This window comes from Felis catus, chromosome B2 (genome assembly GCF_018350175.1).
Source record: "Felis catus isolate Fca126 chromosome B2, F.catus_Fca126_mat1.0, whole genome shotgun sequence".
Lineage (NCBI taxonomy): Eukaryota > Metazoa > Chordata > Mammalia > Carnivora > Felidae > Felis > Felis catus.
In genome coordinates this window covers 74392920-74406585 of record NC_058372.1, presented here as the reverse complement: position 1 = coordinate 74406585, position 13666 = coordinate 74392920, and the positions used below count along the sequence as shown (strand labels likewise).

Genomic DNA, 13666 nt, shown 5'->3' with positions numbered 1-13666 from the left:
GACTTTTTCGTGCATAGAATTGGGAATGTTGCCATTTTACAAACGAAATTGCCCTACTTTCTTCTTTTTAGGACAATATTCCATAATCTGTATAGTCTGATTTAGATTAAAGTGTTCTTTGTTCCAGGATATGTAGTACAGAGTTAGGCCTGGGTATTTCCCTGTGTCCACTGATGTCATGAGAGTAGATGCCATCAAGGAAAAAGAGGAAATGGAGGAGTCCAAGTGTGGAAAGGAAGCTTGTGCTGCAGGCTCCAAGTTGGTGGTTGACACTGTGAGGTCAAGTGTCTCTTGCTGTAGAAGTTGCTTTAGGGAGAAGGCAATTTCCTCTCACTGCAGAGAACAAATGGTTTACCTTACTTTAAAAGAAAATCAATGGCATTGACTTGGCCCTTGTGAGAAATCATTCTCCTGGTGGCAAATCAATACAGATGTGATTTAAAAAGTAAAGGAAATCATTGCCAGAGAATCTTCATTTTCACATCTGATTATTGGTAAGAACGAAAGCATTGTACGTTAAATTTCATTTAAAATTCATTTAATTTTTGTAACAAAAACTGAACCACTTTAGGAAATATGCAATAGTTGAGCAGCTCTTAGATTGTAAGTTAGCTTACATAACTATTTTCTGTTTTAAGGACAGATTAACGAGGTTTATCAAATATCAAAGTTATCAGAATTAGTTAAGTGCCTTATCTCTCACCATAAGCACAGATCCTTTTACCTAAATATGGTTCATTTAAAATTATAGTACTTTATCCTTTTATAGTTTTCAAAGATAAATGGTAGGTTAATATAAATCTGTTATATGTTTAATATGGTTATATTAAAATTGTATTTTAATCTAAATTTGTATACTAATACTTTACTGTTTATGTACTTTAACTTTCATTCTTGTGATAAGCTATAAATTTTTAAAATACTTGCAAGGAAATATTTTTAAAATACTTGAATGGAAGAGGAGAGGAGAAAAATTAAAAGAGAAACCACAAGTTTCCCTTTTTAGATAAACTGTATGGAAATACATTCTTCTCATTTATGTCTTTATCTGTAATATGATGCCATTTCCAAGAATGTCTCTTCCTTGTGAACACTCATTGTATGTGTTAAAGGAAGACCCTTCATAGTCAGACCTAATGGTGTTTAGTATCATTGAGACTGTGGGAAACTCCTATCACAAGCTGCTGTTGACAAGATTGTTTCTAAGTTAGCCAAGGTGGAAGTTTCTCTTTAATTGCATATTGCAGCAGTTGAAAGAGTATGCCTGTGACCAAAATAGTAACATAAATTTGGAGGGACTGCTTAAACATTGCTCTCAAGGCTCCTGTGGGAACAAGGCTGCTCTGTGCTATTGAAAACCTATTTCTCATATCACCAAGTCTAGCCATCTAGCAGGGTTTTGAAATGTCACATGGTGACACAGCATCCTAATGGTATCTCTTGGGAAACATTTTTTTGGCGAGACAATATCAAGGGTCCTTAGAAATTGAAACAACACAAAGGGAAATAAAAACGAAGACAGGAGGCTAATCCACATCTCTGTGCAGTGGTGCCGTCTCTCAGATATATTGATTTAATTAGTTCACAACACGGTCTTTCTTTGATGTTTGCTCTGCAGAGTTCCCACAGTTAGGCTGCTTCATCGCACAACTTGCTGTATTATTTCCTTTAAGCGTTGGTCAGGAGAAATGCATTACAAAGCGGAGCTTCTCTTTAAATGAAATTTAGACTGTTAAAATATTTTAATTAAAAAGACCTGAATTTAAAAATAAAATCCAGCACTAAATTCTTTCCTGCAGTACCCCCCTTAACACTGTACAGTATTTGTCCCTGAAAATGTGGCAGTATATAACTTTTGTTTTCACACGGTAACCTCCCGAAGATTTCCTTATTCTTGCATTTACTCATTGTCTCATGCTATTTTTTTTTTTTTGTCTACCAACGTAATAAAAATTTCACATCTTGTAATAGGATGATAAAGATGACAAAGGTAGCACCTCAGCCGTTTGTAAGATACATAATATTATTCTAGACTTAGTGTGGTCACACAGGAACAAGCTGAACTTTGATTACATTACAGCTGGCAGGTACAATTAACAGCTTTACCTTTTTTCCTTTCCTGGGGTGCTTGGCAATAATTTATTGATTTGGTAATTTGTTAAGTCCATAAGGGTGTATTTCTTATTTTCTCAGAATAATGTGTTGAATTTTGTAAACATGCACAAATGTAAAAAGGATAGAATTGGGAACTTCAGAATACCAGTCATCTTGATTCATAAAGTATGCTTCATCGCGCCCTTTAACCTCCACCCCTGCCCCCACCACCACAGGAGGGCTTGAAAGCAAATCCCAGACATTATGTCATTTCATCCCATATGGATTTTTCTTTTTTAGGTAACCACAGTGTCATTTCACATTTGACAAAAATGAACAATCATTACTTGGTGATAAAATCCTAGGCCATACACATACAGATTTTACCATTTATATTAAAGGTATTTTCTATTTGTTTGAATCAAAATACACACATTTGGTTGTTTGAAATAATTTGCTTTTTATTGATCACATTTTAAAATCCCAATTACCAGCGTCTTGAAAAGGTAGACTTCTTTTTTTGGTGAACAAACCAACAAAAAAAAATTGTTTCGCTTCATTGAAAGACAAAGCAAAATGTGCCGTAGGAGCAATTATAAATGAAATACATAATGGAGCACCTGATGAACATTTTTTTGCTTTGAATAGAAGATCTTCTCAAGCATTGCTACTCCAATACTCAATATTAGTTTTTAGTAAAGCCTTTAGTTTTTGGTAAGATTTAATGAGGATGGTTTGATTTAACTGGTACAAAATAGGATCTTTGAAAAAGTGTCTTAAGACCAATTTGGAGCCATACAGATAGATTTTATTGTAAGAAAGCATGAAACTGCCCAAATGTCAAAGTTTCAGTTGAGCCTATATGCTTTCTGAGCTTCCTGTATCCTTTAAAAAGAATTTTTTTTCTTTTAATTTTTATTTTTGAGAGAAAGAGGCAGCATGAGCAGGGGAGGAGCAGAGAGGGAGACACAGAGTCCAAAGCAGGCTTCAGGCTCTGGGCTGTCAGCACAGAGCCCAATGCAGGGCTTGAATTCATGGACTGCGAGATCATGACCTTAACTGACTGAGCCAGTTAGGTGCCCCTGTTTCATTTTGTTTAAAAAAAAAAAAATGCAGGCCATAACCCATTGAAGTGATTCTGTGAATTAGTTTGGAAAACACTTGGTGTAGTGCTTAGAAGCATAAGTTTTAGCATCTAAGGGGTCTAGATTAAAATATCAGCTCTATCAGTTATTAGCACATCCATGGAACTCAGTTTAAATGTGCTTCTTATACAGTTTTTCAGAAAATATTTATTTATGCTAAGGAAAATATAATTGTACTCAAACTTACCCTAATCAGTTAAGATTCCTCAGATCAATACATATATCCCACATCAGGAAGACACTCTTCCTTTCTTAGACCAGCAATTTAGTCTGCCCTTTCCTAGGAGAGATGACCTAGGTGGCCAGAGTTGCAGAAATTCCTTCTCCCCGCCCACTTTTACGTGACGTCTGCCATGTTGCAGTGTGTCTATGTGAGAGGAATGTTACATGGTTTTAACAAAGGTATTGCTATGGATGTGAAAAAAGCATATTTTTTGGTAGATTCTTAATATGCAGTTGTTGTCCAGTAAAAGGCAAAAAAATTGGTCTCTTTGTGGGAGGATATGGGTTTTCAGCCTGTTCCTTGAATGACATGTGCCCAAACTATGTTTTGTTTATGTAACATCCACCTGGCAGTCAACATGAGCCTGGGACAGTGCTTTATAACACTCCCTTTTAAATACTAATAAACAACACTAATGAGTAGAACACTACTATTTACTACCTTAAACGGGTGAGGAAACCAAAACAGGTTAATTAACTTGCTCAAGGTTATGTGTGTAATAAATAGCAGGACTGGGATGTAAACCTGGGAAGTCTGGCCCCAGACTCAGGGCTCTTAACCACCATGCTACTGCTTCTAACATAATCTCATATAAAAAACTAAAAATCAGTTTTTAAAAAAAAAAAATTGAGGTATAATTGGCATATAACATTATATTACTTTTAGGTATATAATCCCATATATGTATATATTGTAGAATTGTGCATATTGTACATTGTACATAGAATGTATATATTATAGAATTAGATGGATGCTAGCAATTTTAATCTTCATCCCAAATGATGAATTTGGAGTTTTGCAGTTTAAGAATGCTTCAGGAATTTCTCTGAGAGCACTATCCAGTTTTTCCAATTATAATGAATATCTTAAGTAGAAAAATGTGTTATATGAATGTGTTAAATTTATTTTTTAAAAAATTTTTAATGTTTTTATTTATTTTTTGAGAGAGAGAGAGAGACAACTGAGAGAAATGAAGACAGAATCCGAAGCAGCGTCCAGGCTCTGAGCTGTCAGCACAGAGCCTGACGTGGGGCTTGAACCCATGAACCATTAGATCATGACCTGAGCCAAAGTCGGAACGACTGAGCCGCCCAGGCACCCCAAATGTGTTAAAATTTTTTTTTTTAATTTTAAGTTCATTTACTTATTTTGAGAGAGAGAGCACAAGCAGGGTAGAGGCAGAGAGAGAGAGGAGAGAGAGGATGCCAAGTAGGCTCTGTGTGTCAGTCCCGAGCCCCATGAGGGTCTCAAACTCACTGTCCTTGAGATCATGACCTGAGCCAAAGGCAGCTGCTTAACTGACTGAGCCACCCAGTTACCCTGGTTACATATTTTTGACTTCTGGTGAGGGCCTATGAATTATAGATTACTTTTACATAAGTTACACTGGACTAGAAATCAAAATAATGGCTCTAATTTTTGATTCTCCTGTTTGCAGACACATGAATTAGAACAAGTCACCTACTCTCTCTGCCTTTGTTGCCTGCCATCTACTCATTCTAAATGATAATGTGTATTTGGAAGTACATTTTAGAAATGTAAAGTGCTTCTTTTTCGAATTATTTACAACAGATTATCAAGAAGTGGTTAGGTTTGGAAAAATCAGTGTGTTCATTATTCTGTCTTTAGATCTGAAAAAAAAATCTCTGTGCATGTGAATTATGCATACAAGCTAAATGTGTTCTCAGTATTTAGTAGAGGGCAAAATAAAATGTAAAGTTCAAAGTATACTCTAGAGACTATGTTAAAATTATATATTCCTTTTAAGAAAAGCTGAATGACATTTAAATGACATTTTTCTGTTCTACAGAAACCAAAGGCAAATACCAAAGTAATTTGTAAGCGTTGCAAGGTAATGTTGGGAGAGACCATGTCATCAGGTAAGAATTTCATAATAAAAAAGCCAAAATGATTGCCGTCTTATTAAAAACGAGTAGAAGGAGATTTTATAGGAAATCTATGTGAAAGATAGATAACTAATATATGTTGTAAAATTGATGATTTTTAAAATAGAAATCAAGTAACATATCATCAAATATGCCAAGAAGTTTGTGTATTTTGACCTTTATAAGTACATAGTATTGAGTTTTAAACTTAGGTTGGGTCATTTTCAATATTTCATATCCTCTTAGTGGATATAAAACTACAGTATAAAGTTTGTCCTTGGGTCTTTCTTAAAGAATATCAGGGCTTTTTTCTCAGTACAACTCCTCAGTCAGAATTGTTGGTTGCTAGAGATGATGAAGAAGTTTTCTTGGCTGCCATCTGCCTTAGGGCTGTATTTTGGGCTGGGGGTTGAAAGAGAACTCTTGAAATGGAAGAAAACATATTCTGAGTTTCGTGCTCTGTTCCTATTCTCTTCCTGATAATTATATTTATATAAAGTCTATGTTAAATCACTTTCAAATATAATAAAATCATGATAATTAAATTGCATTACTATTTTTTTTTTTAATGTTTATTCATTTTTGAAAGAGAGACAAAGTGTGAGCAGGGGAGGAGCAGAGAGAGAGAGGGAGACACAGAATCTGAAGCAGGCCCCAGGATTTGAAAATGTCTGGAGAGCTACAATATGCTGCATTAGCTTTATGGATGACAAATAATTGTTTTTAATACAATTAATTAGAAATGTAAGTAAAGCTAGTGCACCTAAAGAAGGCAGATGGTAGTGTTGTTTGTTTCTTAAAATCATCAGAATCTTGTAAGTAGTTGACTTGCTCAGAGTGAACAGAAAAGAAAGAATGAGCAGTGGTAAAGGATGCCATCCCCAATGTCACTTTGGAGAATGAAAGCAAGCCCTTTAAGCAACAACTTAGAAAGTTTTAAGGTTTCCAGTCAAATTAGGCAAATTGATTTTTTTTTATAATTTTTATTTCTTTTTTATTTATCTTAGAGAAAGAAGAGAGAGACAGAGTATGAGCAGAGGAGGGGCAGAGAGAGAAAGAGACACAGAATCTGAAGTAGGCTCCTGGCTCTGAGCTGTCAGGAGAGATCCTGATGCAGGGCTCGAACTCAAGGAGCGTGAGATCATGACCTGAGGCGAAGTTGGACCTCAACGAACTGAGCCACCCAGGCGCCCCGATTTTTAAATTTTTTATTCTTTTCTCTTGTCCCTGAAGCCCAGTTAAAATGTCAGTTAAGGAATAAAAAATATGTATATCCACAGAGACCATGAGAAATTGAGAGGAAGTGACAGTAATGTAAACAAGAGATATAAGCAGACATTTTTGGAAACTGTAAAGCTGAGAGGTGTGGGAACACACTTGGCAGTGTGGAGGAAGCTGCAGTCTCAGTGTCTGCAGATCATCTGAGTGAGGAGTGAGCCAGTACTCGCGGTAGAGCCTCAGAGCTGGTCAGAATTTGGAGGCAACAGGTAGCAGGGAAAGCAGTCTGAGACAAGGGGCTGGAGGAAGGATGGTTACTTCAAAATTTTTATATGGAGCTGTAAAACTCCTAAGATTCCTGTATTTGCAACTTGCTTATACTCTCAAGGTAGGAGATTAGAGGACTCTTTTCTTGGAAAATGAAAGAACACCAATCAGAGAAGAGATTTGCAGATACTCTTTTAGGGGTCATTCAACAGTAAAATGAGCCTAGATCTAGCCATCCTACAGTCAACAAGCCTTGTACCTACATGTAAGAGTTTCCTGTCAGTATTTTTTTATTTATACTTAAATATGAATGGATTGCTGAGAATCAAAAAATATTAGAGCAAACCTCCAACTAAGAGACTGAAGTAAATGATCAAGTAAACAGAATAAAGCACCAAGAAAAACAAATTAATGTATAAAACAGAAGAAAATCTTGAACAAAAATAATGTTCTTAGAGAAATGAAATAATATTGTCTCCATAATTCAGAGAATATAGAATTAAAGATGTGACTGCTTAAAAAAAGTAATGAAAGGACTAAAAGATAAAATTAAGGAACTATCTTATCTCCTAAATCAGAACCAAAAGTCAGATATTGAAGATTGGAAAGGAATTGTGGGAAAAAAACATCATGTAAGTTTCCTGAGGATAGAGATATTGTCTATCTCATTTATCACTATAACCTCAGCATTAAAACAATACCTGGCACATAGTGGGTACCCAATAAATATTTATTGAATGAATGAATGAATGGAGACTTTTAGGATATTCAACATCTAGCTAATAGAAATTCTAGAAAGAAAGAATATAGACAACAGAGTTTAGGAAATTATCAAAGAACAGAAATACTAAAAACACATTACAAGGCTATTTTCCAGAGCTGGGGCTTCAGTTTCTCAACTGAAGGGGCCCACTACATGTCCAGTATGATGAATGGGATGGGAGGGCAGCTACCCAAAGCTGCATCATTGAGTAATTTCTGAATACCAAGGAAGAAGTTTCCAAAGGAAAAAAAAAAAAAAAACAAACAAGTAGTGAACAAAGGGTTAGGAATTAGAATGGCATTGAACTCTTTTTTTTTAGTTTATTTATTTTGAGAGAGAGAGAGCATGTGCGCAGGGGAGGGGCAGAGAGAGAGAGAGGCAAAGAGAGAATCCCAAGCAGGTTCCGTGCTGTCAGCAGAGCCAACATGGGACTCGATCCCATGAACAATGAGATTATGACCTGAGCCTAAATCAAGAGTCGGACACTCAACTGACTGAGCCATCCAGGTGCCCCAAGAATGGCATTGAACTCTTAATATCATTTTTGAAAGCTAGAAAACAATGAAGCAATGCCTTCATAATTTAGAAGGAAAAAATATTTTTAATCCATAATTCTGTCACAAACTATCAATCAAGTATGAAGATAACACATAGACCTCAAATGTACATTTTCCTTAGGAATGTGATATAGGATATATCTCACCAAAACTAAGGATTTAACCTCGAGAGAGAAGACATTGGTTTTGGGAAGCATTATCTAACACAGATAAGGGAGTCTCAGAGTGAGGGACACACAGCAGGCCTAGAGAGTAACAGCCTGGATTGAAACAAGAGAAGATGGCAATAAACATGTTTTCAGTTACAAAATGAAACTGATACATTCTTTGACGTGTATGACCACATGTAACAGTCTTGAGATAAGCCATTCTATCATATGGGAAGAATTAGCTAAAGGTGCTTGGAAAACTAATCCAATGAAAAAGAAGTTACGCACTACAGGAAAGCAGAAGGTTGAACAAGAAAGGAAACATTTCCATGGTATTATAGCCATAATAACGTGAAGTTCAATAGGCAAAGGAGAAACTAGAAATTTAAGAGGGAGATTTTGGAAGCAAAAGGCTAAAGACAGGCTGAGATGATAAGCTTTTCACACAGTTCTGGCTGACTGCTAAATGCACATAATAGATGCCAGAGCATCTAATAAGAATTGAAAGCTTGGGGAGACGTGCACATTTTCCCATGCCTTTAATTTCATTTCTCAGTCGATAACACAATTGGGCAGCAGAAGGCAAAAACCTTAATGGCTTGAAGTATTTAAGCAAAACATCTCCCCAAATCTGCTGACAGCTGAACTATGAAGGTATAGTGGATACTTCCTAGGGAGCCAGGCTACATAAAACTGAGCAGAAACATTAGTGGCTACACACTGTGGGGAGACATATTTCATAGTTTGAGCCCAGGTTAGTTAATTGACTATTATACTTATCAGCCAACAATCCTTGAAAGAACAAAACAAAATCCAGGATAGCGACGGTATATTACATACAATGTCCTACTTCCATTTAGAAATTACTAGACATGCAAAGAAGCAGAAAAGAGTGATTGATACTCAAAGAAAAAACAGGACTCAATAAACAGGTGATGAGTAAGCACAAATATTCGACTTAGTAGACAAAGATGTTGAAGTAGCTGTTATAAATATGGCAAAGAATTAAAAACCTCTTGAGTGAACTAATAGCAAATCTCAACAAATTGGAAACTTCAAAGAGAAAATCATTGGTAATTACAGAGCTCAAAAGTACAGTAAGTAAAAAATTTACTAGGTTAGCTGTACTGCATATTTTAGATGGCAGAAGAAAAAATATAATCATTGAACTTGAAGGTATATTAATAGAAATTCACCTATCCAAAGAACAGAGAGAAAAAGTTCTGAATCAAAATGATCAGGACCTCAGATATTTGTGGGACAATATCAAGTGCTTTGGTAGATGTGTAAATGGAGTCTCGGGGTGAGAAGGAAAAGAATAAGGAGAAAAAAAATTGTGGAAAAAAATGGCTGAAGTCTTGGCAACTTTGGTGAAAAATATTAACTTTTAGATCCAAGAATTGCAATGAAAAGTAGGGTAAACACAAAGGACACCTCGCCCAGCCACATTGTAGTCAGACTAATAGAAGCCAAAGATGAAGAGAGAATCTTGAAAGTACAAAACATCTCTTACAGGGATTTCATGATACAATTAAGGCTGACTTTTTACGGAAATATGACAGCCAGGAGACACTAAAATGAGATATTCAAATGCTGGGGGTGGGGAGAAAAACATTTAAAAAAAAACCTGTCAACTAACAATTCTATATCAAGCAAAACTGTCCTTCAAAAAATGAAGGCAAAATAAGGGCATTTTCATATAAATAGATGGAAGTTATGCATTACTTGCAGACCTTTTCTACAAAAAATGATAAAGTTCTTCAAGCTGAAGTAAAAGATAGCAAAGGTAATTGGAATCCACAGGAAGAAATGAAGAGCAAGATAAATAGAAAACATGTGGGTAAATTACCACAAAAGTAAACTCAAAAGTTAGCACAAAATTGAAGTCACCTTTTCAATACATTGTGCCAATTCTCTAAAATTAGAACTTTTATTTTGATTGCTTTGAGAAATAAAGGTATAAATTAAAGACTACACAAAAAGGGAACCTAGTAGAGTATTCTCTGCACAAAAATTGGAGGCCCTAAAGACCCATACCCTTACTGTGGAGGTGAATCAGAAGTGGAACAGCCCTGTGGAATTACAGACAGGTCCTATCAGTCCTTTGACACTTTAGGGAATTTCAAGTCTTGAACTTGGTTAGTCTGCTGTGGGCTAGCCATGACACCTTGTGCCTGCCAAAAATCAAATGCATATCACGTCTGGAGGAAAATACCTTCATTGTAAAACTCAGAATACCACAAATAATTTGTCAAGTACAGTGTTCACCATGCAACCAAAGATAAATAAACATACAAGTAGACTAGACTTTCATCAACAAGAACTAACAAAAATAGCGAACAACAGAAACAGACTTCTGTTACTGGAATTTGCGGACATAAACTGGAACAGTCATGCTTTCTATATTTATAAGAGAGGTTTGAAGGTATCCAAAGGAAAAGGAGACAACAGCAAGCATATTTGGTAAAGATCTATAATGGAATTTCTAAAAAATATATAACTGAAATTTAGAATTTGGTGGAGGTTTTAATGGCAGATTAGGTACAAATTAGAGAAAGAATTAATGAATAGACAATTGAGAAGAAAAATCTGGAAGCCAGCACAGAGAGACAAGGCAAAAAATATGGGAGAAAGTAAGACGTAAAACATACACTGAGAAGATCTAACATATGATTTGTTTGGTTATTTTTTATTTAAATTCCAGTTAACATATAGTGTAATACTATTTTCAGGTGTACAATTAAATGATTCAGCACTTACATACAATATCTGGTGCTCATCACAGCAGGTACACTCCTTAATCCCCATCACTCATTTAGCCCATCCCCCTCTCCTCTGGTAACCATCAGTTTGTTCTCTATAATTAAGAGCCTGTTTCTTGGTTTTCCTTTCTTTTTTTTCCCTTAGGATCATTTGTTTTGTTTCTTAAATTCACATGAGTCAAATCATATGGTATTTGTCTTTCTCTGACTGACTTACTTTGCTTAGCACAATACTCTCTAGCTCCATCCACGTCATTGCAAATGACAAGATTTCATTCTTTTTTATGGCTGAGTAATATTCCATTTGTGTGTGTGTGTGTGTGTGTGTGTAATCATTCACCAGTCAATTGATTTGGGGGCTCTTTCCATAATTTGGCTTTTGTTGATAATGCTGCTATAAACGTTGGGTTGCATGTGCCCCTTTGAGTTAGTATTTTTGTATTCTTTGAGTAAATACCTAGTGGTCCAATTGCTGAATCATAGGGTAGTTCTGTTTTTAACTTTTTGAGGAATCTCCATACTCTAACAGCGTATGTTTAATCAGACTTCTGGAAGGGAAAGAAATAGAATGGAGCATGGACAATATTTGAAGAGATAATTGCTAAGAATTTCACAAAAGGGATGAAAAACAGTCTACAAATTGAGGAGGTCCAATGAATTCTAATTAAATGGGGCCCAAGGAAGATAAATAAAAAGAAGTCTATAACTGGACATATCTGAGTGATACTGCAAACAACTAAACAAAAACCAGAACATCTTAAAAACAAAGAAAAGTGACAGATCACTCTCAAAGGAACAATAGTAATGGAAGATGGAAGACAATGGAATGAATGCCAATATGTACAAAGGTTAAAAACTGTTAACCTAGGATTTTACATGATGAAAATGTCTTGATAGGAAAGAATCAAGACAAATATATTTTCTGACAAACACTATAATAATTCGTTTCTACTGGTTTGTTTTTTATTAAAAGAAATTCTACTTGTAGAAGAATAGAATTCTACCTGTAGAAGGTAAAAGAAAATGATCCCAGATAGAAGGTGTAAGTTCAAGAAGGTTTGGTAAAGAAAAGTGGTAAATATGTGGGAGACATTAAGTGGATGCTAACTGCATAAGGCAATAATAATAATACCTTGTAGGATTAAAATTGTAGAATTAAATTATATTTTAACAGCGGCTGGGATGAAAGGGCTCACTTCATAATATTAAAAGGTTCATTTTTGTATCTAATAACATGACTTCAAAATAGTAAAGTGAAAATTGAACTTAAAGAAGAAATAGATAAATGCATCATGATGGCTCTAGCCATATAATAATATGTTAAACTATCTATTGATTTTCTTGCCTTTTTTTGTGTATTACATTGAAAAATTGAAAACACTTTCAGACAATTTACTGAGAATGCTTTTCCATCTTATTAAAACAATTAAAAATTGTTTGGCACACCATTTTTAATGCCTGCATAGCATTCTCTTCCTTAAATGTATAATTGTTTAGCCCAACCAGTTTCAATTTTTAAACAACTTATTTTCAGTTTAATTAATGAGCTTATTTACAGATAAATTTTTATAGATATGAATATATCTTTGAGATAAGTTCTCAGATGTTTAATGATGGTATCAAAATATATTTAAGGTCTTCATCAAGTGGCTTTCCAGAAATCTATCGTTTGCAATTCTGACAGCAATATGTGAATAAGTGCACTCACTTCTCCATATTTTCCTCATTGCTGCATTTTATCATTTAAAAATATTTATTTGATGCTAAAGAATATCTCCTTTTAATTTGTATTCCTTCATTATTAGTAAAAATAAACATTTTTTTCGTGGATTTTGTAAACAATTCAGAATGGTTATGTTTATATTCATTTCTGTAAGATATTTAGTTTACTGTTTAAATTTTTCTGTAAACTAAAAAGATAACCAGATTTGTTGGAAATTATACATTAGTAGACTCAGTGAGATTCTGGGAAATACTCATGTGAGGTTCACAGCATTTTTGCATGGGCTTTGGGACACCATGATGAAAAAGCCTTTTTCAATGACTCCTAGATTTGTGACTACTCCATAGAAACAAGGAAACTAGATGACTACTTTCTACATAAGTGGGCTATGACTGTGATGTGACTGATTTTTCTACCTTCTGTGTGTGTAAACAGAGTGTCCTTGCACCAGATTCACTTGGGCCATGACCTGCTGAAACAACGTCGAGCCCTCTCAAGTCTCAGGACTCTCTCCTTGTAGTCATCGATGCTTTCTCATCTTAATTACTAAGTCATTTGGGGAAAAGTTTTACTGAATGTTAATTTTATCAGTGTACATACTGAATATTCAATTTGGGATGTCATAATTAGGGACCAACATGTCCACAATAAAAATGTTAATGCAATGGGAAGATTTTTAATTTTCTTATTTTTTGTTTCTAGAAACCACCAAGTTTTATATGACAGAGATAATTATTCAGCCATCTGAAAGAAATTTTCCCATCATACCAAGGTACAAGTAGCAAATTAAGTTTATTCTGTAATTTTAAATGTGGAGAATGATAGGTACAATTGATTATTTGGGAATTCATTTTTATTTATACCTCCTTATTGGGGAAA

At 34.9% G+C, this 13666-nt stretch overlaps 1 protein-coding gene across 5 annotated transcripts in view; it reads left to right on the top strand.

Moving 5' to 3' along the window:
• The window catches only part of UBE3D (ubiquitin protein ligase E3D), a 240374-nt gene that overhangs the window by 29555 nt on the left and 197153 nt on the right, over positions 1–13666 (top strand). For all 5 annotated transcript variants that reach the window (XM_023254158.2, XM_023254157.2, XM_006931866.5 and 2 more), the window contains exons 5-6: positions 5273–5342; positions 13490–13559. In XM_023254158.2, coding sequence (XP_023109926.1) covers positions 5273–5342; positions 13490–13559 — 140 coding nt within the window. The remainder of the gene's footprint in view (positions 1–5272; positions 5343–13489; positions 13560–13666) is intronic.